At 35.6% G+C, this 24,715-nt stretch overlaps 2 protein-coding genes across 12 annotated transcripts in view; one reads left to right on the top strand and one right to left on the bottom strand.

The window, feature by feature from the left end:
• LOC128872654 (glucose transporter type 1) overlaps positions 1 to 24,715 on the bottom strand; it is a 102,515-nt gene that overhangs the window by 44,779 nt on the left and 33,021 nt on the right. For 3 of the 11 annotated variants that reach the window (XM_054115552.1, XM_054115551.1, XM_054115553.1), the window contains exons 1-3: positions 24,014 to 24,166; positions 16,060 to 16,387; positions 6,312 to 7,041 (exon numbers count right to left, since the gene is read on the bottom strand). In XM_054115552.1, coding sequence (XP_053971527.1) covers positions 6,312 to 7,033 — 722 coding nt within the window. In that variant the 5' untranslated portion in view covers positions 7,034 to 7,041; positions 16,060 to 16,387; positions 24,014 to 24,166. Of the gene's footprint in view, positions 1 to 331; positions 2,204 to 6,311; positions 7,042 to 16,059; positions 16,388 to 24,013; positions 24,171 to 24,715 lie in introns of those variants that run through there. The other 8 variants (XM_054115554.1, XM_054115556.1, XM_054115549.1 and 5 more) reach the window with 7 other exon arrangements.
• Positions 24,393 to 24,715, top strand: part of LOC128872659 (methylosome protein 50-like) — a 46,676-nt gene continuing 46,353 nt past the window's right edge. The window contains exon 1 of the mRNA XM_054115588.1: positions 24,393 to 24,541. The gene's annotated coding sequence lies outside the window, so the exon portion shown is untranslated. The remainder of the gene's footprint in view (positions 24,542 to 24,715) is intronic.

Genomic DNA, 24,715 nt, shown 5'->3' with positions numbered 1-24,715 from the left:
AGAGAGAGAGAGAGAGAGAGAGAGAGAGAGAGAGAGAGAGAGAGAGAAAAAATTCACGCAAGGCACGAGTGACGGTGTGAATAGTGAAATAATGAATGAACACATGATTCACAATAGAATAGGAAGAGTGAAAGTATATGATCGTGAACGAAAGGGTTTCTCGCTCCAGAGGGGAGCGAGGGGACGATAACGAGGGGGTGAAAGAAACTCGTACAAACCGGGGATACGTGATGATTCGGTGGAGAGAAGAGGTGGAGATCAAACGTAAAAAATAAATAGATATAAGTAAATATATAGAGAAAGAAAGAGCAGCGATGATGTTGCCATGTACCTGGGAGGTAGGGAGACCATGGCTGTGTTCCGAAACTACAGTAGCCTCTATGCCTCCCCACTCACTCCTCTTGATTCAGTATTTCGTCTTATTCTCACAGATCTATTTGTTCTTTGCTTTGTTCACGACATATGTACGTACGTTGGATTATCCACCAAATCCAATCAATTGACTCTGAACGATTGCACAGCTTGTTGTCAAGTGGGTCCACAACCAAAGGTGGAGGGGTAACGTGTGGCGGGGGGGTTTAAAGGCCGACGACGCCCCGCCCCTGCCTCTTATCTCACTCACTCTGTAAAACTTTACCTAGTTTGGAAACACAGTCGTGGTTCAGTCAAAATCATGTCATAAAATGGTATTCAGTCGCTCGAATTAGTCACGTGACGTCCAATTCTTCTAAAGGACGGGTTCGTCACGTGTGCGGAGACATAATTCATTCGTTTTTTTGTTTTTTTTTTTTTAATTGTTTCTCTCGCGCATCGCAATGCGACGCGCCGCCAGCTTACTCACCCCTGCCTCTAAGTCGCCCGCGTCCACAAGCGAGCTTGCAATTTGAATGGGCCCATCAACTTTTTTATGAGGAACGAACGGTCGGCAAAATAATTGACAAAAATCAGCATGATACTCATGATAGTGATACATAACGTAGACGCGCACACAAACAACTCGCAAACGACCATCGCGTCGAACAACGAGGGTATCGATTAAGACGATACCGAAAAATATACAGATTCGGATAATTTGCAATTTTTAGCTTATCGTTTTGTAACTTTGTCTATAATGAACGATAATGTAATTAACGTAAATATTTTCTTCTTTTCTTTTATAATTGTAATTATTTTGTAACTTACTAATTTGTAATTAGTCATTCGTGAACTAGAGTTGTTAGGAATTCGTCGAACACCTTTTCTGCTTTAACGAAACACAATTTTTAATTAAATAAGTTCTGTTTCGAGCTGTTTTTATGTTAATTCTGATACCATATTTTGTTTTGAAAAATAATGTTTTGTAACGAACAATATTCCTAAGCCTCTACGAAAGTTTATTTAATTAAGTCAGAATTTTACAAATTGAACATCAAACAAAACGATATACAGTTTTGACGTTACTTTAATGTCTAGGCGCTTATTAAAATTCATAATTAATAATCTTGTTTCTGTTAATTAACACTGTTTTAATATTACGACGATCATTTTGTTCGATGACTAAAAAAAACTTGTTATAAGCGTTGAGCCATGAGTCACAGTTCTTGAGACAATTTACATTCAAACCATGTTATTGTTCGTTAGAAACCGAACTTTTTTCATATTCAACATTTTTCTCTATCTCCAGTACCTCTCGAGAAATTTACATACGTATTTCATTCAGAAATTCGAGAGTAGTTTTCACCCTCTGAACATGAATATCAATATTCTTTGTAAGATTAGAATTTCCTTTTACAGTGGATGTAGAAAGTATTCGCACACCGATAAATTTCCAAAAAAACTATGTGAATTGTAATGTATTAACTTTTATTTTATAAACAATGATATTCTACATATTCTTGGAAATCTCTAGAATAGATACAGTACGAAAAGATTAGGTATTTTGTATAAGTGAGAAATCAACAAGAAAAAACAATAAATCGATAGAAATACAAAAGCAATAAGTATTCGTACAAGTGTAAGTTGCTCTTCGAAGCATTAAATTAATTAAATTATTAGTTATTCGAAGTGGGATCTTCTTCAATTCCTCTATTAGAGCCATTTTTAAAAGTACTTTACTGGAAATTTGATGTTTTCTAATTCGTACGGAGCAATAAACTAATGTGTTTACGTTACAAACTCTACTGTAAATGGTTCGTCATAAGAATCGTATAAATATTTATTGCTTCTATACTTTTACCCACTTTTCGCATTTTTTTGCTAATTTCACAAATTATATTAACTAGTAAATGTTGTTTGGACTATATCTATCTTAGAGACTTCCGAGAATATGTAGAATATCATTGATTATAAAAAAAGGATTTAAGAAACTACAATTTCACACAAAACTTTTTTGGGAAATTGATCGGTGTAGGAATACATTCTACACCCACTGTATGTTTCGAGGAAGTGTTATGCTTATCACTATATAGGGAAGTAGTAATTTCTCGATATATTTTGCACTTTCCCTACGAAAAATTATAAACTAACGCAAGTTGAATGGTTGAATGATTCTACTTCAACGTCCCATCTTCGCAAACAATGTGCAATTGCTATCGCGTATCGACACAGAATTGGTCACGTAGGGCATATCTTGAATGCTGTGTTTACAAACAAACCGGGCCTGGAATTACTCTATATATAGTGCATACCTCATAATATCCAAGTATCCGAATATTAAAGTAACGTTAAAATGAACTATTGTTTTATATGAGACTTATCCAATATATTATATAAAAAATATTCCATAAAAATCAAGCATTTGAGTGGAATAGTTTGTATTATATTTACAATAATGAAGCAAGTGAAGAAAATAACTAAACAAAAGTAAGATTAATAACAAGTTTCAATGATTATATCTTCTATATTTATACTTGTATTATAATATTTTATCTCCGCTATTATCAACAAACGAGGTTGACGCTTGACAAACGAGGAATATGTATAGGACACACTTTATAAGAAACTACGAATAAAATAAATTAACTATACACTTTTGTTACTATAATCAATATTTCAATGCAATATATTCTCCACTTACTTTATCTTTCATCGTACAGACAAAGTTATAAAACGACGATTTAAAAAGTGTAAAGTGTCTGGATATTATAATTACTCGCCGTACATATTTGTGTATTCTTGCGTATATCTCTCGGTTATCACGCGGGATCTCTGTTCAATCGCACGCGAAATCTGTCGTGGCGTTTCACACGTGCAGACAACGATCAGCGAACGCGTATACGCTCGATGTGCGAATCAGCAAACGAAATCATCGGCTTGACCATACGTTTTCCACCGTCTCGTCGATATTCTCTGTTACATCGCGCATGGTGTGTCATTGCGCGTTTATTTGTGTACGTGACTTCGAAAGAACGTGACATGACATCGAATGGAATGAGCAATAAGTGGTAAGCCTGCGAGCGCCGCAGCCAAAAAAAGAATTCATGTAAAAACCGTTTTAACAAACAAATCACCGAGAAGTCTCGATATTTACTGTATATGACCGAGGGTGTGTAAGTATGTACAAGAATAGGACTAGAGCGAGTGTGATTTATGTATATATGATAAATGGCACGGCACAAAGCCTTGCATTGCATTCTCTGATACATAAAGAGTCTATATAAAATGATAAGCAGGGAAAACTTGTCTGTCTTGTTTGTTTTGTTTTTCTTGTATTCTTTTCTTTCTTTTTTTTCCTTTTACTTTTCTTTTCCTTTCATTGAAAATTGACAAAGTGAACGACGGCACCGCCACTTAGGCCGGGAATTACCTGGATGCGTTTAAAGAACATTGCAAAAACAATTTGGACATTTGAAAAAGAACAATGTTCGTGGAAAAGGTTCGTTGGATAGTAATTCTTGTCTACGAGAGAGCTTATGATCGATAAGTAAGTGCTATCGATTCGGGTACTTGAAGGCGAATAATAGAGAGCGAGAAGTGTTCTCTTAATTGGTATGCAAGTCTTAAGAGCTTATATACGCTGTTCTACTGTACTGCCGTGGCACTAGACTAAGTTACTTCGAGTAAAACTTTAAAGAGGTGGAAAATTGTAAGATCTCAAACTTTAATCAAAGCTACGTCGGAGCGTTTCGAACGCAAGGGAGGCTAAAGTAAATTCTACGTTTTAATCGCTTAAGAAAAAAGAATAGATTATGTGATTTCTATGCAATAACCTAGAAAGAGATCACTACGGAATATTAATACAGGATCCTAGGAGGAGGCGCTAAACTATGAAATCAGACTTTAAAAGTTACTATGAATCCTCGAATCAGACTGACGAAACGCCAAGATCGAAGATTCATGATCGACGAACGATATTTTTCCAACGGATCTCAGTAAGTATGTGCGCGTAATCTCGAGTTCATTTTGTCTAAGAAAGAAATGTACGACGCGTCGCGAGTCGAGGGCAATAAAAGAAAGAAAACATGGCGAAATCCATGAGACTTTCGTGACGAGAGAAAAACGTATCTGGTAAATCCGGAGAAATCGGTGAAAACGAAAACGATCGTCAGTTATCGGGTGGATGGGTACATCCTGTACATCCAACAATCCAGATAATTCTCAAAGACGTCGGTGGCGACGCCAGCCGTACAGTCCCCGACGCTTAATTACTCTTAGCCTATGGAGACTTGATATCTCATTAAAACCAAATGCAACTTAGTAAGCATTTCTCGGTACAATATCGAAGTAAACTCAGATCTTGTTTATTTAAACAACTGGAAACGGATCGCAGACTACTCGAATACTCCCACCAGTCAAATGAACCTCCTAAAGAATTTTATAGAATTCACAGTCTGTATTTTATGAGAGGAATATAAAATAACTAAAATAACACATGTACAAAATTTAGAAAGAACGAAATGAGAAGAATGTCGAAAGGAATCGTACAAGTATTGGCTATTCGAGTTAAAGAATATTCAAAGCAATAGATCGCTCTATTGCAGAGGTGAGAAATTGGTTAGAAGGTATAATCTCCTAGATTATATTGTATAATTGGATAGTATAGCGTTCACAGGTGTGAAAAGGCTTCAGTCCGTGTCGTCATGATTCCCCACTGGGATTACGAGAATCATTATAAAGGGCTTTAGAAAAGAAGCTTTAGAATTTTGCTTTTTAATTACAATATTACTATAAATCGATAAATGTTAGGTATTACATCACAGGAATAAGGATAATTGGTTGCTCCGTGAAAATACAATTCATTGTAATAAGTTAGCTCATAATAGTCATTACAAGCAGCATTAAATATATTATAGTTTACAAAATAAAAATTAAGATAAAGTGGAAATGTTGGACTATTCTGGATCAGGACATAATAAATATAAAAAAATTAGATCAATCCGATGTTTAACTGTTCGATAAGATTACATGGGTTGTTTTTAATAAATATTTTATTGTTGATATCTATACTTCAACAATTCTGAATTTGTTTATTATTGAGAACGCCTAGAATTGATTATCCTAAAAACGTATGTGTATAGAGAACAATTTGATGATCGAACCATCGATAAAATTACATGGATTGTTTTTAAATAATATTTTATTGTTGATGACTATACTTCCACAATTCTGAATTTGTTTATTATTGAGAACGTCTAGGAATGATTATTCTAAAAAAAGTATGTGTAAAGAGAACAATTTGATGATCGAACCATCATTGATATATGTATTAGGATGGCTTGTTTCTGAACTATAGCATACTTTGCTCGAATCTTTTCCTAGAAGGCATGGTTAAACAATAAAAACTGATAAGAGACACACCAAATATAAAGTAAAATTTATACATTGTACTTTCTTTTAATTTCCTTTTTCTCGACGGTGAGTGTATTCGAATATCGCACTATTTCTTCGATACTTTAGTAATCTTCTGTTGTTTACATTGTACAGGCAAGAAGAGTGATCAATTTAGATGAATTACCTACAAATTACCTATTCCTATTCATCGTATCAAGACGCAACAAATGCAAAACCCAGAGAACTGCACACCTAGCTAAAATTCTTACCAAGTCATCTCGCCTCTTCCAACCATGAGTAACGTAAGCGTCAGGGAGTGTACAACGTCCTCGGCAAAATCTATCGTACGTATCGTGTGTTTGAAACATAAACTCTCCCCCTCTGTGGTGGTGTCGCTCCAAGTCCGAACTCGCAACCGGGAAGCTCGTGTCGGTTAAAAAAACGCGTGATAATGAAATCATCCAACGCGTGGAGGTGTTTTGACATTAAAAAGTAAGTAAGTAAAAAAAAAAAATGAAAACGAAAAACGTTAAGGTAGGATCTATGGGTACGCGGAAACCTACCTTACAAGCATCTCCCGTAGAGTGGCTTCATCGTCCTCCTGTACCTCTTCCTGCGTCTCATTACTGAACGAGCCGCGGCTTGGGTGATGATGCTGGTAACGCCTGCCGGTCGGCCTACCGGTGCTGCCGACTGGATACTGTCCGTGCAGCCCGTGATGATGATGGTGATAGTGATCTGAGTTGGTGGAGGCCGAGTGCAAGTAGCGGGCGACGGTGCTGGTTGCACGCCCCCTGGTCAGCTTGAGGCCGGTAGCACGCGGTAGTACGGCGCCTGTACCGGACTCCACGTAGCTTCTGCGCGCGGCATACTGTTCCTCCTCCACCCTGATGATCTCCTGACGTCCGCTCGATGCCCGATCGGCCGATCTGCCGTGCGATTGCGCACTAGTCCCGACACTTTTGTTGCTTTTGCGTCCGTGGACGACGGCTGCGTTGATTGCGCACTTGTCGCTACCTTTGCTATGTCTCCACCAGCTGCTACCGCCGACCTGTGCACCAAAATCGAGCCTCTCCACCTCCTCCTCTTCTTCTTCCTCTTCCTCCTCCTCCTCCTCCTCCTCCTCCTCCTCCTCGACGGCGGCACCAGCCGGCCCTGGCTCCGTATCCTGAGACCCCGAAAGGCCCGCGATTTCCTCGTAGAGGCACTCTGAATCCGGATCCGTCGACACTGCCGCGCTCTGCCACAACTGGTTTATTGGCTTGAAGCCGCGTGAATCGGCCATCGTTTGAGCTACGCCAGGACACAGAGACACAGACAATTTATGCAATCGACATCGTCCTCTGGATCGTCCTAACTAGTACCATTTTCGGTGTGCTGGTTTTTTGTAAGGCACTGCGAGGTGCGATCGAAAAGTCCCGAGACTGGATCAATCGTAATAGGGCTTATCCTTGGACGTTATTGTTTCAACCCTTGGCGGACGATCGGTCGATCGGGTGATCGATTATCGCCTGTTTGCGTTCAACGTGCACACGTGAGCATATGATCCCACCGGGCCGACGCAAGGTTCCGAAGCGGACACGGCTGTGTGTGCTTGTGAACTGAAGCTGGAATGGACCCAATGGGCTCTTATGCTACGATAGAGATCTATCAAACACGGGGTTATTGTATAGCGAGAGAATATATCGCTCTGTGTATACCCAATGCGTGGAAGATTCTTCCGTGCACGTGTATTCTATGTATATTTCGAGCACGATGAGCTTACGAGTACTTGAGACTGCCAATGGCTATAACCACCTAGGTCCGGGGACCAATAATCGATGTTCTACCTTCTACTAAAGCCTGGAAACCCGACGTTGGAAATCTAGCGCTCTCTTCCAATTCATCGAGAATAGTATACTTAAAGCTCCCATTCAACTCTAATCTCATGTGTTATAGGAATATTTATTTCTGGATTTCTCTTATTGGAGAAGCTATAATTAATAACGTCAGGAGATTACACCCGTTGTTTTCGGCAGACAACGTTCGTCTTGATCCAAAATGGCCATTAGTAATGGGTCAAGTTTCATCGGTAAGAAGAATTCTGAGAATAAAAGCATTTGCAATGCAGAAAACTGGAGTAAAATATTTGAGGCTTTCACGACCTGGTTCTTCATGGTTGGTACTAACTGAGGTTTTTGGCTGTAACTCATGCCGGTTGAATAAGATACTTCGAAGTTTCACCAGTGCAACAATGTACTTGCAACGCAGAAAACTGGAGTAAGATATTTGAGGCTTCACGACCTGATTCTTCATCGTTGGTACTAACTGAGGTTTTAAGATTGAAAATCTTTTTATTTTCAAATAGCCGAAATTTATAAAAGATATAACGATATAGAAAAATTTCTCACGATTACTGTGTTCGATGAATACTTATTCTGAGCCGTGATTCTTATTAATATTTAATCGAAGACTGAATGTTACTATATGCATTGCAAATATTCAATTAATTCGGAGATATACATATTTAATGCATTTTAAAGTTTCAGATTACTATACCAATGTTTTTCGAGAAAGTAATATTTCTGAACATGAAAAGTTGAGAAAAAGTAATCGTGAAATATTTTTCTATATTTTAGTATCTATTGATTAGAACAGTTAAAACTTAATATCTCCGACATAATGAAACATTTGTGATACATACAGTATTATTCAGTGTTCGATTAAACATTAATGACAATTACGGTTTAGAGTAAGAATTCATTCGAGACATTAATCGTGAGAAATTTGTCAATATTTTGATATCTATTGAATATTAATTTCTGACAATAATTAAATTAATTATTAACAAGACTTATTATTTAAACAATGATAGGGAATATGATTTTGCTGTGATATTAATGTTTCACGAATTATTTTTTCGATGGATTCAACGAGCTTTCGAATTGAGCGTCACGCGATTCTTGTTCGTCCTTCCCCTTCTCTACTTTGAGACGCACAAACGAGTTGCGACCCTCGACCGAGACAGATATATGAGGAGTGAGAGTTCATTCTTCGACGATCCTTCGGTCGGTATGGATCTCGTGATCACGCGTTCGCGTCCCACGTCTCTCCTATTTGTAGTGTCCCTTAGTTATCGTAGCTTGGTATTGGTTGTGAGTATCTTAGTTTGGTTTGGTTAGTTTCAAGGCATGCGTGTACGAGTGTCTCCTCTGACAAATAATTATTAATCATTTGTTCAATTCTTTTGTTTGTTCGTAAGTCCATATTGGACTCACAACTCCGTTCTTCACTTCTGTTACTATTACTTCATGTCGGCGTCGGTCGTCTTCCTCTCGAGTCCAAATCCAACAAGAGGAAACGGGACTGACTCTGTAAGTTCAGTTTCATGGTCGCGTCGCGTCGCGATCTCAATGTAGCTTCACCCTCTTAGTTCAAATAATTATTTGGCAGAGTCAGACTTAGACTTTGAAAATCAAAGGGAATTTTCTTTTCCTTTGATTTTCGTCGTTTTGTACTTAGTACTAAGCTCGTCGACTCTATGTAGAGTATGCATCTATGTATGTATACTCTATCTAGAGGGAGATCGAAGGAACTTTGATTCCTTCTATCTCCGGGTCTCCAGTCGCAGCAACCTCCACGTGGTGAGATCTGGTAATCGGTATTACTCGCGACGACAGATTGTTCGTCACGAATAATACCGAGCTAATGGCTGCGAACTTGTAATAAGATCTTTAGATATAAAAAGTGTAAAGTGTAAAGTGTAAAGTGCAAAAATGTAAAGTGTGAAGTGTAAGTGTAAGAAAGAATATCCTGTCGCGGGAAATCATTAAGTATGGTGCCGGTTCGCGATAAGTTAGTCGTGAGATATCTTGTCACTTTATTTTCAATCTCTCCAACTCTTGTGCATGTGCAAAGTCTATAAATTTTTTGATATAATCCGTGTTCTTTGGATAAGATACTCCGAAGTTTCACCAGCAGTGCAGCTAGGTCCTTCTGAGGTCAATCAATGCGTCATTTAACCTCTGAAGAAGCTAGTTGCAATGTTCGCGAAATGTCAAAGTATCTTAGAGTCTGGCTTAGTATCAACCATGTAGAAGACTAGAGTTAAATGAGCTTTCAAGTATAAGGCCTCGATGAAGTGAATAACGAAAAGAGGACTATTGAGGTCAATGAGTGTCTGGTGTCTGGTTAGACTAGTTTAGGACAGAACACAGTCCAGTGGTCCTAGGACTTAGAGATAAGTCTTTGGCTCCGAAGTGCCAGTTTGGCACTTCAACTGTCCTTGAACTACAACGTACAATTTATTCTAGGACGACATTTAGTTTTAAAAATAAAAATTGAAACTTAAAAGTCCTCTTTCCCGAAATTCAATTACATTATATAATATAAATTGCTGTAATTTGTTCGAATGTCATTGAAATTATTTTAAATTTCGTATAGGTGCGTAGTAAGATATACTGATGCTTATTAATCCATCCAAAAATTGAAAATCCATTACTGTCTATTAATATTTAATTGCAAATGAGTAATTGTCAACTAACGATGGTTTTCATTTTCATTGTTAAAAAGTGTCAAACGAAGAAAGGACTTTTAAGTACTCAATTTTTATTTTTAAAAGTAAACGTCTGATGGATAAACTGTGAATATAAAAAAGTTGCGTCTCTTCAATCTCTATAAGGTGATATTTATTTTAGATTCGACCAATCAAGTGTTGCGCTCCTTAGAATTTACAATAAAAATCGTCCCTCATTCAAAGAGTTAATGGTGCTTCTTAAATAAATTTAAGTAAGTAGGTAGAAATGGACAACTGTAACGAATGATAACAACAAATGATGGACGACAAATTGATGACTATCTTCATCAATCTGATCGATCTTTTTGTGCTTTGTGTAATACATCATCAAACTTGTATCGATAAACTGATATGCTATCTCAAGAATTTGATGGTAACAACAGATTACACGACACTAATTTTGGTTGATAATCACGTTTATTATACATTGTGAAATCACTTTCTGTTAACGGAACACACGTTACCGTGAAATCTAATGAAATCTAATTCCTTCCGTATCTAATTTCGTGTATAATAGACATAGAAGATTCTTTCACCTTGAGCTCACGAATCTCAGACCAATAGTGAAGGTCTACCTCAACATAAACAACAGCGTTCATAATTGCTGCCTTTTTCAAATCGTTCGTGCATATGGGTACACTCGCGGCATCGCACCGTTGTGCAATTGTGTCGAGGGAAATTATTTTGTTATTATCTATGTACGCCACTAACCGCAAGAACGAGTGCGCAAGCAGCGATGCCATGTGACCACGTAGCGAAGGATTCGCGATTATACACTCCCAGACAAAAAGATAGCACACCTGTGCTATTTCATATAACACCACTACCACAACAAAAGTATACATACTTCTTATAATAATATATATACAAAACTATATTTTCCTAATAATGCATAGAACCCTCTTTACTTTCTATAATTTCCACCATCCTTTAAGGTAAAGAATTACATATATAGTTGTTTAATTTTTATTTGTGTAATTTTTGTTAGTGGTTGTTTACGAACATCGTAATAATAATACGTACATCCTTCTGGGCCATCAAGGGTGAACCGTTTCGCATCCGTAAGGATGACTTTTCTCCAAGTCTTCTTCCAAAGTACATGCGCATTTGCAAATAACAACCGTGTCTCCTTATGTTTTGCGTTTAGTGATGGTTCCGCCATTAATCTAGCCAATTTATAATGCCTAGTCTGGAGTCTTCATGACGAACATTTTGCATATTTGTTTCTACGCCAGCTTTCTTAGCGATCTCTCTCGCAATAGCACGAGAATTGGAAGCAGCACGTATTATTGCTCGTGTATCGCGTTTAGATAATGCTGCTGGTCTTCCTGTACTTTTATTTTTTCCATATGCACTTGTATATTCCGGCAAATTATACAATAACTCTTCAAGTGCGACTACTTTGTTTTGCAATTTGAGTAATGGGTAAGTTTTGTTTCCGCAGAGCTAATATTACACTAATGTCACTTTCACTAAACTTTTTGTCACGACCCATTACGAGGATAGCGATATAACAAAGCTCTAGAAATTGAATGTAATAACTCCATGCAAATTCACGGAACACTGAAGAATATGTACACCTAATTCAAGGGTGCTATCATTTTGTCTGCGTCGGATTATGTATTTCTTTTCGAACTAAGGGAACTCATTGAAGTAAAGTCAATCTATGTTATGTTTACATATTCGTAGAAGGTACATTTTACATATAACTCAGAGTTTCCACGCTAGCATAATCTTAACACAAGATATTAAAGATAGCACAGATGTGCTATCTTTTTGTTTGGGAGTGTATATGTAACAACAAAGGGAAAGGCAACAGAAAAATACGAATAAACGATGAACCACGAATTCACGTGCACGATTTATCGTATCCTCTGACCGTTCGAGTTGACGTGCAGTTAGGCTACCCGAGAATCCATAACGGCTCGTTGCGAATTAATCGGAACGATTCTCGTGTCAATTCACTGAAAGTCTGACAGCAGCCAGAACAGGGGTGCGGTGATTAATTCACGCAAAGTTGTCCGACACCGCGCTCAACGAGTAAAACCGCGACTAAAACCGTACAAATTTCATGCGCACCGACAGCAACTGATACCGTAGAGATCAGTGCATTCGCAAACTATTGGGAACGTTCAGAGTTGAGTAAATTTTATATCGAACGAGGGATAGAAATTTCAGATTTATTCACGAGGATGAAAACAAATGAATCAGGCAGCGGTTCTTCTTGAGATAAACGAGACGTGTTACCTGGAAGAGGATAGTGGCTGGAGGATTTATTTGCTTTTGGATGTGTGGAACTTTTATTGTTTATTTGGTATAAAACTTACTTAATTTCTATGGGCCGAATTTCTTTTCTACAGAAAAATTGCAAGGCGTTTACTTTAATAAGTGAAGATTGATAGTGTTGCTAACCGTCATTAAAATAGTTATTGGTTATCAGAGATACTATACAGGGTGTTTCCTACTTTTCCGGAAAGATTGTAGGAACATGATCTACAAATAAAAAAAAAAAAATGTTATCTTCTAGCAACAAAAATTTCAACATTTTAATTTATCTTCCTTGACCAATATAAAATATCGTCGCGAAGCTTGAACTGCCTGTGAGAGGATAGTGGTTGGAAAATTCATTTGTTTTTATTCTGACGAGTAAACGTAGAACTTCTATTCTTCATTCAGAATAATATTTGCTCAGCTCTGAACACGACCCATCGAGAAGTCATGAAATCAGTACAATAGAGAGAAACGAGTAAAGATACAGTAGAATTTTCAGTGTATAGTAATTGATAGATATAGGAACCTTTGCGGCGAAATAAAATCGAAATCGCTTTTTTCATCGAATAGTTTGAATTCTCAAAAGTAATATAAAATGTGTCCCATCAAAAAAGTCGCGCTAGTGACCAAAATGTGACGCTTAAAATGATTGTCTGTATGCGGGTGATGCGTCAAACATTAAACGCGTTTCTCTCGAAACGCTGGCATGCTGGCGTCAGTGATAAATCAAATATCGTTAGTCCAATTTCCATGATATCTTACACAAAAAAATACTTTTCAAAAGCTTATTGTGTAATTTATTTTTGGAACGAAAATTCATTTCAATTAAACGTACAGTACTATTATCAAAAAATGGTGAAAGTACCCTCAACTTTGACGCTGCAAAAGTGACATAATCCGTCAAAGAGGTAAGCTAAAATAATCGGGAAAATATTTGAAAATTTAAGAGTTCGAGGATTCCTTTCCTAGAAATAATAAAAGTAAATTAAGAAGTATTCATCCATCATTCGATATTTTTCAAGTATCGAAAGTATTGAAGTTCTAGGTATTGAAGTTCTAGCTTCACGAGGCACATGATGATTCCAGAATTAAGTGAAACTTCATGAAATGGCGCACCGCGGGGCAGCGACACGAAAGTCGTCAGAGATCTCGTCAACTTTCTACACGCCAATCGGAATGAATTAAGCGGACACGATGAATTCGCAACGGCGATGTACGCGAAATTGGAAACGCCAGTTACTGCAAGATTGTGCTGCAGTAATTAAGCGAGCCGGCTGTACGCGTCGAGTCGTCTAGGGACGACAATTAAAGTACCACAGTAACGACCATTATTAATATCGTTCGTTGTCGTTAAGTACAGTCGGGTTCGTCTCGGAGGCCAACATCTGAAATATAACAGGCTTGCTCTTGCCAACAGCTTCAAGACGCGTGAACCGCACAAGGAATATCACGTTCAGGGATAACCTTGGGTATCGCGTATCGAGAATAATTCTGTATAATTCTTCGTTCGACCAAATATGAGATTAACCATTTGAAGTCCTGAGTCGAGTCTGACTCAACGTCGTGTTTCTTTGAAGTCAGTCCTATCGTGTCGAGTTTGCCTCGACATAGGAGTTTATCATACAATTGCGTGCTTGGAAATCTAAGGATTTACAGTCCTTGAAAAACTTGACTAGAGAAAATAAATAAAATTTAATTTGTTTTCTGTTTCACTTCAAATAACAATTAAAATTGTTCTGTGTGTACAATGATTCTCCTGAGGGGTGTTTGCGCCAACATGAACGTTGTGTTTCGTAGCTTTTTAAATGTTTTATCACGTGGAAATTGTCATTATAAACGTAAACAAATATGTATAATTTTATTTTTAAGTAAATGTTGTTTTTCGTTTCCTCCCTCAATTTTAAAGTTATTTAATTAAAAATAAATAAAATATATAACTAAGTATATGTACTTCATAGTGTGCATACCTCCATTTCGAAGAAATAAATAGTCTCGGAAATAAAAATTCTGAAGAATGATCTTGACTTTGACCGTCTAGACCAAACATGGCCAACATACAGCCGGCGCAATGAATTTACAGTTGGTGTAGAAAGTATTCGTGCACCGATCATTTTCTAAAAAACTACATGAAATTGTAATTTATTAACTTATTTTTTATTATCAATGATATTCTACATACTCTTAGAAATCTCTAGAATAGACAAAGTACAAAAAGATTAGTTATTTATATAAAGTAACGAAATTTAAATTAACTAAATGTTGACATTATTTCGGATGAAATTTTCTTCCATTTCCCTATTTACTGAAAATTTCATGCTTTCTAATTTGTACGAAGCAATAAACTAATGTATTTACATTACAAAACTCTACTGTAAACAGTTCGTCAATAAGAACAGTACGAATATTTGGTTCTATATTTCTACCGATTTTTCGCATTTTTTTGTTAATTTTACAAATTATATTAATTAGTAAATGTTGTTTGGACTATATCTATCTTAGAAATTTCCAAGAATATGTAAAATATCATTGGTTATAAAAAAAGAAGTTAAGAAAGTACAATTTCAGACAAAACTTGTTGAGAAATTGATCGGTGTACGAATACATTCTACACCCACTGTATGTGGCCCGCGAACAATTTTTCAATATTAACATTTAACTTCTAGTAATTAATCAAATGAATTCTCGATACTTCTATACAGGGTGTCCTAAAAATGTTGTAACACCTTGAAAGGGGTGGTTCGGGAGGTGATTTGAAACAAGTTTTTCCTTAGCGAAAATGTTGTTCGAGGCTTCGTTGAGGAGATATTAACGGGAAACGTCGATCAATCAGAGCGCCCGTATACCATTGGAGCGGCCGTGGTAGCGAAGGCTACGTGCTAAGCGGCTGCGTCAATGTCCTTGGAAGTTCCATGCATATCGTGTCACTTGTTCACGTGCAAGCGTGACCGCTTAGTGCGTAGCCTTCGCTACCACGACCGCTCCAACGGCATACGTGCGCTCTGATTGGTGGACGTTTTCCGTTAATATCTCCTCAACGAAGCCTCGGACAACATTTTCGCTAAGGAAAAACTTGTTTCAAATCACCTCCCGAACCACCCCTTTCAAGGTGTTACAACATTTTTGAAAAAGATTCCGTTATGATGAATTAAAACTTATATTACTTATTACTTTTTTACTTATATTTTTATTTCCAATCCAGCCCGAGGGAAGAAACAGTTAGCCAATCCTTTATACGTATCATACAAATTATAGACAGCATCGTTATTCAAGATCCTCGCGTAACAGCCACATTGCTATAATTACGGAATTATTAAGCTACCTCACCTTGATACATTAGCACTGTAATATCTCGTTACCTCAAGAAAATCGTGCCGAGACGTATCCGGTAATTATGAAACAATTCACAGGCCATCGATTATATTGCGAATTTAATTTGCGATCTTTAAATCGTAATCGGCGAGCGATTAAAAAGCTATGCAACTCACCTTAAACAATTCGCAAGCCATCGTGCTAGACGATGATACTATCACGCCACGACGTTTCTCGTGCTTTGGTTAGACCGTTCACCAGCCAGGATTTCTGCAATCTGGCAGAGACAATCGTCGTTTCTAACAGCTCGACTCTCTCGACCACGTGACAAAGCGAGCAGGGAACGTGCAACGTGAACGAGCACGGATGCAAACGAAGGAATCAATGGGATTTCCAACGCGGTGTGATCACTGACGTATCCAGAAATGTGAGGAGCCACACGCTTCCTCCTGATGATGAGCCTGTCCTTAGACTCGGTACAAGACGATGTTGTACGCTGAGAACCTGTAAAATAAAATACAAACTTGTTAGGGAGTACTTCCTTCTTTCCGTTAATTGACTTAACGTATGTGAATATCTGAAAATAATGAATAGATTGTGGATTTTAACGCAAATTATTATATTCACAGATAGTGAAAAAGAATTGAAACTTTAATGAAAGTATGTTTTATTTTCTAAACGGTATGACGTGCATATTATTGATATATTTTGTATATTTTTGCATTTGTGCACATTCTCGTGTATTTTGCTATATTTTGAGTTGTCATGAATAGGTAAACAATTAAACATTCGCAATTTATCTATATAAATAAAATTGAAGTGTTTGTCTGTCTGTTTGTTTCGGCTAATCTCCGGAACTACCGAACCGATTTTAAACATTTCTTCAGTAATATGAAGCTACACTATCTCTGAGTAACATGGCCTATGGTTTATTTTGATAAAAATACGTTTTCAATTTGAAATTTCAAAAGTTGTGTCATTGTTATACTCACAATAGAAATATCGATTGAAACATCTGAGTTATGTAAAAGAAACGACAGTCATCTACTGATTCACGAAGGAACACGCGGCTGAACAGTCAGTCGAACGCGAACGACATACAATAAATAGTATTCTACGCGGATGAAACCACGGGGCACAGCTAGTCTGATAATAAGATTTTATGATTTTTTTTCCTAAAAAAAAGGTGGTCATTATCCCATAACAGAAAATGTAAACATTAAAAAGTTAAAATATGATACATACATGTTTTTGTACATATTTGAACTTCACAACAGTGTAATCATATCTACTTAACCTTTTGACTGCAAAAGGCGCATATAAAAGCGTAAAGAACGGCGAGGAATATGATTTTGTTGTAATATTAATGTTTCGTGAATTCTTTTCTCGATGGATCCAACCAGCATTCGCCAGTGTCATAGAAACTGTGTACATCTCAAATTACAAAGTTTGATAATTCAAAATTCAAAAAAGTTTGCAAAATCGTATCATAATTAAAGAAAATGAGAAAGGAGGTTTCAATAACAAGAAGCATTTTAAGTTAGTGATTTCAGGTTTCGGGTTGTCTAGAAAGTTCGCGGCAATATTTAAACAAAATTCAAAGGCACATTGGAATTTTGATATATATTTATCGAATTACATAAGTACCATTTTGTTCGACACCTTCTTACCTTTTAATAAATAATACAATGGGTGTAGAATGTATTCGTACACCGATCAATTTCCCAAAAAAGTTTTGTGTGAAATTGTAGTTTCTTAACTTCTTTTTTTGTAATTAATGATATTTTACATATTCTCGGAAGTCTCTAAGATAGATATAGTCCAAACAACATTTACTAGTTAATATAATTTGTGAAATTAACAAAAAAAAAATGCAAAAAGTGGGTAAAAGTATAGAAGCAATAAATATTTATACGATTCTTATGACGAACCATTTACAGTAGAGTTTTGTAATGTAAATACATTAGTTTATTGCTCCGTACGAATTAGAAAACATCAAATTTCTAATAAAGTACTTTTAAAAATGGCTCTAATAGTGGAACTGAAGAAGATCCCTATTCGAATAACTAATAATTTATTTAATTTAATGCTTTAGACGAGTTGCCATAATTATAACATCAAAAGGAAATCCCTACGAAGGAAGTATTATATACATGTAAATTAATGTAAATTTCTTTTTTTTTTAATGAAGTTTTAAAAACGAAACAGTTGTGCGAATACTATTGCTTCAATATTTCTATCGATTAATTGTTTTTTTCTTGTTAATTTCGTAACGTACATAAATAGCTACTTTTTTTGTAATCTATGTATTCCAGAGATTTCCGATAATATGTAGAATGTCATTGTTTATAAAAAATAAGTTAATAAATTACAATTTTTCATAGCTTTTTTGGAAATTGACCGGTGTACGAATACTTTCTACACCCACTGTATGTTATTTGTTTTTAACTATTCTGATATATTCAGATCTGTACCACGTATCAAAAATCGACAAGAACTTTCCAGACAACCCAATAGTTATCACAAATTTGTGCTTTATGTTCTGTAATAACGAAAAAAATTGGTGAAGTACAGTTTAGATAACTCGTGAGTATTAGGAAAACATCTCTCCTATATTGTGGGTACATAGATAAGAAAAGACTTAGAATGCTATAAGCAGTTTTTACGTTATCAGTAATGCAGTGTTAAGGTCCAAACAATCTCGTATGAACACGTCGCATCGATATCTTCTACGGAACTTATTCGACGAGAAAAATGTGTCAATTAAATATAAACGATATCAAACGACCAACACAAAATGATTGATCGTTTTACTGTCGTTGTCGAAGTCGATGGCATGGAAGATGTAATATTGTTTCCTAAAAGATTAACATTCTTAATGACTAACGATTACTCGGTAATCATAACTAACAATTAATATACGTATAATTGTGACTAATAAAAGTAATTTTCTCAGAAATGACTTGTCAATTGCGATAACTTGCGAAAATGACTTTTTAACGACTAATTTATTCCGACTAATGATCGGTCATAATTTTAGTCTTCAATTTTGACTAAATATTCCTAACTTTATCATAGTCTTCAGATCACTGAACAAACTAACGTAAACTTGTTAATTAAATCAAAATCTTTCAACGAGTTATGGAGTATGGAGTATGGAAGAATACTCCACGCAATTGGAAGATTGCTGTCTGATACGGTGCAATTTATACTCGGTTCTCGGATTATTCAGGGAAACTGTCCTCTGATAATGTTGCGCAATGCGTTTACGCAGCCAAAAGACAAAAAAAAAGAATAAACAACGATTGTCATTCGATGAACGCGGCTCGAGAAAATTATTTCAGAAGCATAAACGATTGATTGCAAAACAGAGAAATGATGTATCCTCGTTCCGTGGTGTCCGAGCGTAAAGAATGCACGCTGTTGAATACTCTGAACACCGCGAAAGAAAAGCTCTCGGTAGTTGATGAAACGTTGAATGCGGCTTCGCACAAAGACGCCAGTAAACACGGTCGAGTGATGTGTAATTACAGCCCGAAGGTGTAATTTCCAATACGACCTTGCTTGGCTACACCGACCGATCGAGGCGCAATCTTCACAATAGCTCTCTTTTTATTTTATTTATCTATTTATGTATGTAAGGAGCACACACCTTATATTAAAAAAGAAAAAAAAGAATATAAGTGCAGGTATGTCCTTGACTTGTAGGGTTAATTGCGTTTTCGATGGTTAAACTGTCCTGTGTGATGCATTTAACCCTTTACACTCGAATGTCACTCACTAAGCTTCATTATAGGGAAAAGCCTACCTAGGATGGGTACGAAAAAGGTGCATGTCTACCAATATTTTTTTGGACAAACAATACATTTTCGGGTAATGAGTTTTAATTTTTCCCGAAAGAACATTCTATTTGAACATTAGTGCATGTGTCGCAATTTTTGTATTTAAAAATATTTTAAATTAACAAAGTTGTAAATGTCAGTAGCGATGTCGTTTTTTACATGAGTATTCCGCAGTGGCCGCTCTATAAAGCTGCTTTAACACTTTGGCCTATGATTTACTGTAGGATCGTGCGTGCCATAATCAGGTATAAAATTCGTTGCGTACTTTCATATGACGGGCTTCTGACTCGTGCTTTTCATGTTCGATTCAAATTTTATACCACGAGTCTCACACGTTTGTTATAGGTTAAAGAGTTAAAAATATCAATAAAATTGAATATTAAATAGAGATCAATATACAAATACTATTGATAGGCAATTATTCAAACGAATAAAATTAATTCAAAAGAAAAAGTATATAAATATCTAAATTGATCGTAATCGGCATTTTTTATTCTTAATGATAACTCAGAATAAAAAAAATTAAAATTAAAATAAATCTATATATTAATCATTTCTAACCTTTACGTTTGTGCGCTTCTAAACGATGAACGAAATTACTATCTTATCAAACGTATTATAATGGTAACAATAATTATCACAACAATGACTCATCAAATACATACTGCAGTAATTACGGACACTATCAGCATTCTTATTATAAGTCTAATCATCCGAGACAAAAATAGTCATTGAAACCACACGAGTTGTGAAAAGATAATGGACCAACGCATTCCATTCTAATTACAGTTTGATATTACAAGGTTAAAAATGAAATTTTAATTCGAATAATGGATGATGCATAAAAACACAATATTGTGATTAATTTTAGATATTTATTCGATTGAACAACTAACTCAAAATATTACTTCATTCTATAATGTTAAATTAAAAATAATTTATTATTCACGTAATATATATGTACAAAATAAGCAATATACTTTTCATGGATAAACAGAACATAAATAAATCTGGATTGCTTTGTTAATACACATCGCCATATATACAATGGAACAAGAAAAAAAAAATATAATTTGATTGTTAACCGCTTCCCGTACTTTGACGAGTCTGATTCGCGATGAAGACTTTGGCCCAAACATGATCCAAATATTACGAGCCAGGCTCATAAACAAATAGTCGGGCCAAACATAAACATAAGTTTCCGACCTTAGTTTCGTCGAGCTAAGTGGTACGGGAAGGGTTTAATTGTCATTTTGATTTGTTCGTATAGTTTGAACTCAAATTTTTATTTAATGTAAGATATGATATTTTAAAGATCATATTAATAGACGTAAAGTCGTTTATCTTTCAATTGTTATTTAGACACAAAATCTAAATTCTGTTTAAGAATAGTGTTTACAAGTCTCCTATACAGAGTGTCTACGTATAAGTCCGGACATACGCAGGGTGACAATTCTACAACAAATTTCCAACAAAAAGTTACTCTTAGACATTTTCTTTGTGTCGCCTTATTCTCGAGTATTTTCACTTTTAATATTTTTTCTGCGTTTTCGACTTGACACTCTTTAAACGGGTATAATTCCACCGAATTACAATGCAAATTTAAAACTAAGTATATCATTCGAAAGAGCGTTAAATTTCCCAATTTCTTGATGCAAAACTAAAATTTATTACGAAGATTGAATACGTGAAAAATTAGGTCAAACTTTACATTGTGAAAATTTTTAAAAATTTGACTTTTTCTCTATCCGTTTTTCGGTTTCAAAGACATACTTGTTTGGTGGGCACTCTTCGGGAAAAACTTCCTCGAAGTCTCACCTTTTCAATGATATAGTAACAAAAAATTTTACAGTGGTATTTGAGGGAAAAAATGACGTTTAAATCTAAAAAAGCGTGGGTTCTTAGTTAAAAATCGATAGTTTTCAACAAAAATCGACTTGTCACTTTAAAATTATCTTGACATCGAGTTCGATGTATTTTTTAGTGACACTTGTGAGCCTGGAAATTAGGAAAAAATTAGGAAAAAAACCGATTTTTTGACATCTCAAGCCTCTCCCAGCCGTGTGTAGAGCCTGAGTGCGAGGTGAATAATAATTGTTTTTGAACATGTATCCATAGAATTTTCATTTTTAGAGACTATTTAATCAAATTCAACCTCGGTGTACCGATAAATAATATGGAGATTGGAACACGATCGATTTAACACAGCAAAAAATCGATGTTTTCAGCATTTAAACGTCATTTCCTCCCTAAAATACCACCGCATAATTTTTTTTGACAGTACAGTTCAAAAGCTGATACTTCGAGGAAGTTTTTACCGAAGAGTGCCCGCCAAACAACTATGTCTTTGAAACCGAAAAACGGATAGAGAAAAAGTCAAATTTTTTGAAATTTTCACAATGTAAAGTTTGACCTAATTTTTCACGTATTCAATCTTCGTAATAAATTTTAGTTTTGCATCAAGAAATTGGGAAATTTAACGCTCTTTCGAATGATATACTTAGTTTTAAATTTGCAATGTAATTTGGTGGAGTTATGGCTATTTAAAGAGCGGCAAGTGGAAAACGCATAAGAAAAATTAAAAGTGAAAATACTCGAGAATTAGGCGACACAAAGAAAATGTCTAATAGTAACTTTTTGTTGGAAATTTGTTGTAGAATTGTCACCCTGCGTATGTCCGAACTGATACGTAGACACCCTGTATAATGTCGAACGATAGCATCAGTTCATAGTATCATAGTCTTTAGAATAAATTGCTTATGAGTATGAAAATACTTGAACTACAACAACATTAAAAATCTATATAGTCTTTCTGATCATTTTTAATTTTTCGATAGTTAGTGGAAATTAATATAAATGTTAAAAGTAAAACTAGAAATTTCCTTAGAAAAGAGTAGTGTCCTTGGAAAATTAATTTGGCAATAGGTAGCATTGAAAATAATAGAAATAATAGAATTGATTATAATGAATTCACGTACAGCTTCCAAGGGTACACAGCGTCTATATACAGTAATACAAATACTTACTATTATTTCTGTGTTATTGTTTTCTGTTATAAAATAAAATTACATAGAAAAAGGAACTCTGTAATTAAATATTTTTCATAGTTAGAAACATTTCTATGGTAAAAGGTATACTGCAATGATACTTTTATCCAGCATTGTACATGCCTGTGACAACAAACGCGCGATAAAATGCCTCTGAATGAAAGGTCATTGAATTCTTGAACTTTTGCTTTCCGTGAATGATTGTTGTACTTCGAATAAATATCCACGAACTTTCAAATAACAACAATGATAAATAGACAGAACTTTTGTCGAATAATTCATTTGCCAAGTTTGTTCGTTTAAATACTTATGTGATTGTATAATCTAGATTTTAATTTTAAAGTTTATAATATATTCCTAGAAAATTTTCACAGTTTCCTCCTTAACACTTTAAGAGAACCCCAATTTTTCTGACATTACGATCACTAAACACAATTTCATAAAAATAAACATTTTGAGTTTGAATCCATTCATTATTGAAATTAATAAATAAATAAATCAAAATTCAATCTCACATTCCAATAAGAAAGGAATACCCACCACAATTTTCGAAAAAATTGATTTTAGAATCCATTTTAGATCGAAACTATACGTAAACTAATCATTAAACAATCCATTTCCTATAAAACAGATCTTTTGAAAATTAATTCGGAAAATCATTTTTGTATTCGCTAATTATATGTCACACATACTATGAATGTTTAAGTTAAACCTGTATATTTATATTCAAAAGGAATATTATTAAGAAAAAATATTGATCAAAAAGGTAATGTTAAATTAATAAGTGTTAATCATTTATTCAATTATAGTGCGTTTATAAATACTAATGTAACAGATGACTGATAAACTAAGATGTGTCCGATGATTGATTCACATTCGTTTATAATTGCCAATTACAAAACTACCAGCTTTGTAAATTACATGTTTTTCTAGACCAGACATTCCTAACAACAATTGAAAGACATTCTCTTTCGAATAAAGCTACTCATTCTCCATTAAATCCACTAATTCTTCAAGCATGTCCAACAAAAAAAAACACCGAGCTCCATTATAAATATTTCCGTCGCAAAAGGATAAACCAGATCGATTTAAAACACAACAAAGAACAAAAAGAGTTGACCAAGTGGACTAGAAAGTTCGATTCATTTTAGGAACGGGTATAGAAGAATGGATAACTTCGTAAAGATCAATACTTCAGAAAATTGATTCAGCATCGAGAATCCCTGGTTCTGATGGCTTACCTTGTACCGAATCGAAATCCAGATGGTCAGAGGTTCACAATCACTCACAAACTCACGATGGAGGAACACAGACGCACTGCACACCGGTTCGCGGTTGCGCGAAGCGTAAACTACTGTAACAACGTCGCGTCTCGAGGTATCGCAGCCGACTAATGGTCCCGTCGTGTGTTCCACGTCGAAGATTACACGAAATCTAGAGACTTTCTCCCCACTGCAAGTGGTTGCTGCTATCCGATCGCTTTCATTCGTTGTCCTTGTTTTCGTCAGTGTCGACCGACGCGATTTGTCATTCACCAGAACGTTACGTGTTTAGTTCGTGTCCGGTTTTCAACGAGTCGCACGAGTTCCTTCTTGTCTTCTTCTACTTCTGCTTCGCCGTACCGCGGCAGTCTGTATCTACTGAATGGCTGGAACGCATCGCTAGGTGACTACGAAATGCAAGCATAGAGAATATTCTAATCACATTGCGCGTCGGCTAAACCTCAGATGTCGAACGCTTAAGTAGTTTTATACATTGTCGACTTAAAGGTAATACATGTTTAGAATAAAATACTTTAAGCCTTGTAGTGCCGATTTAAAATATTGCATTTCAATTACACTAGTTTACAGCCAAATGTACATTCAATGCGACAATTTTGTTCTTATGTATTTTGGCCTACTAAACTCGAAAATCGCAAGAAAACATTTCTCCATGGATAGGTT

The sequence above is a fragment of the Hylaeus volcanicus genome, chromosome 2 (genome assembly GCF_026283585.1).
Source record: "Hylaeus volcanicus isolate JK05 chromosome 2, UHH_iyHylVolc1.0_haploid, whole genome shotgun sequence".
NCBI classification, from domain to species: Eukaryota; Metazoa; Arthropoda; class Insecta; order Hymenoptera; family Colletidae; genus Hylaeus; species Hylaeus volcanicus.
The sequence above is the reverse complement of the archived record's forward strand: the minus strand, read 5'-3'. Positions and strand labels throughout refer to the sequence as shown.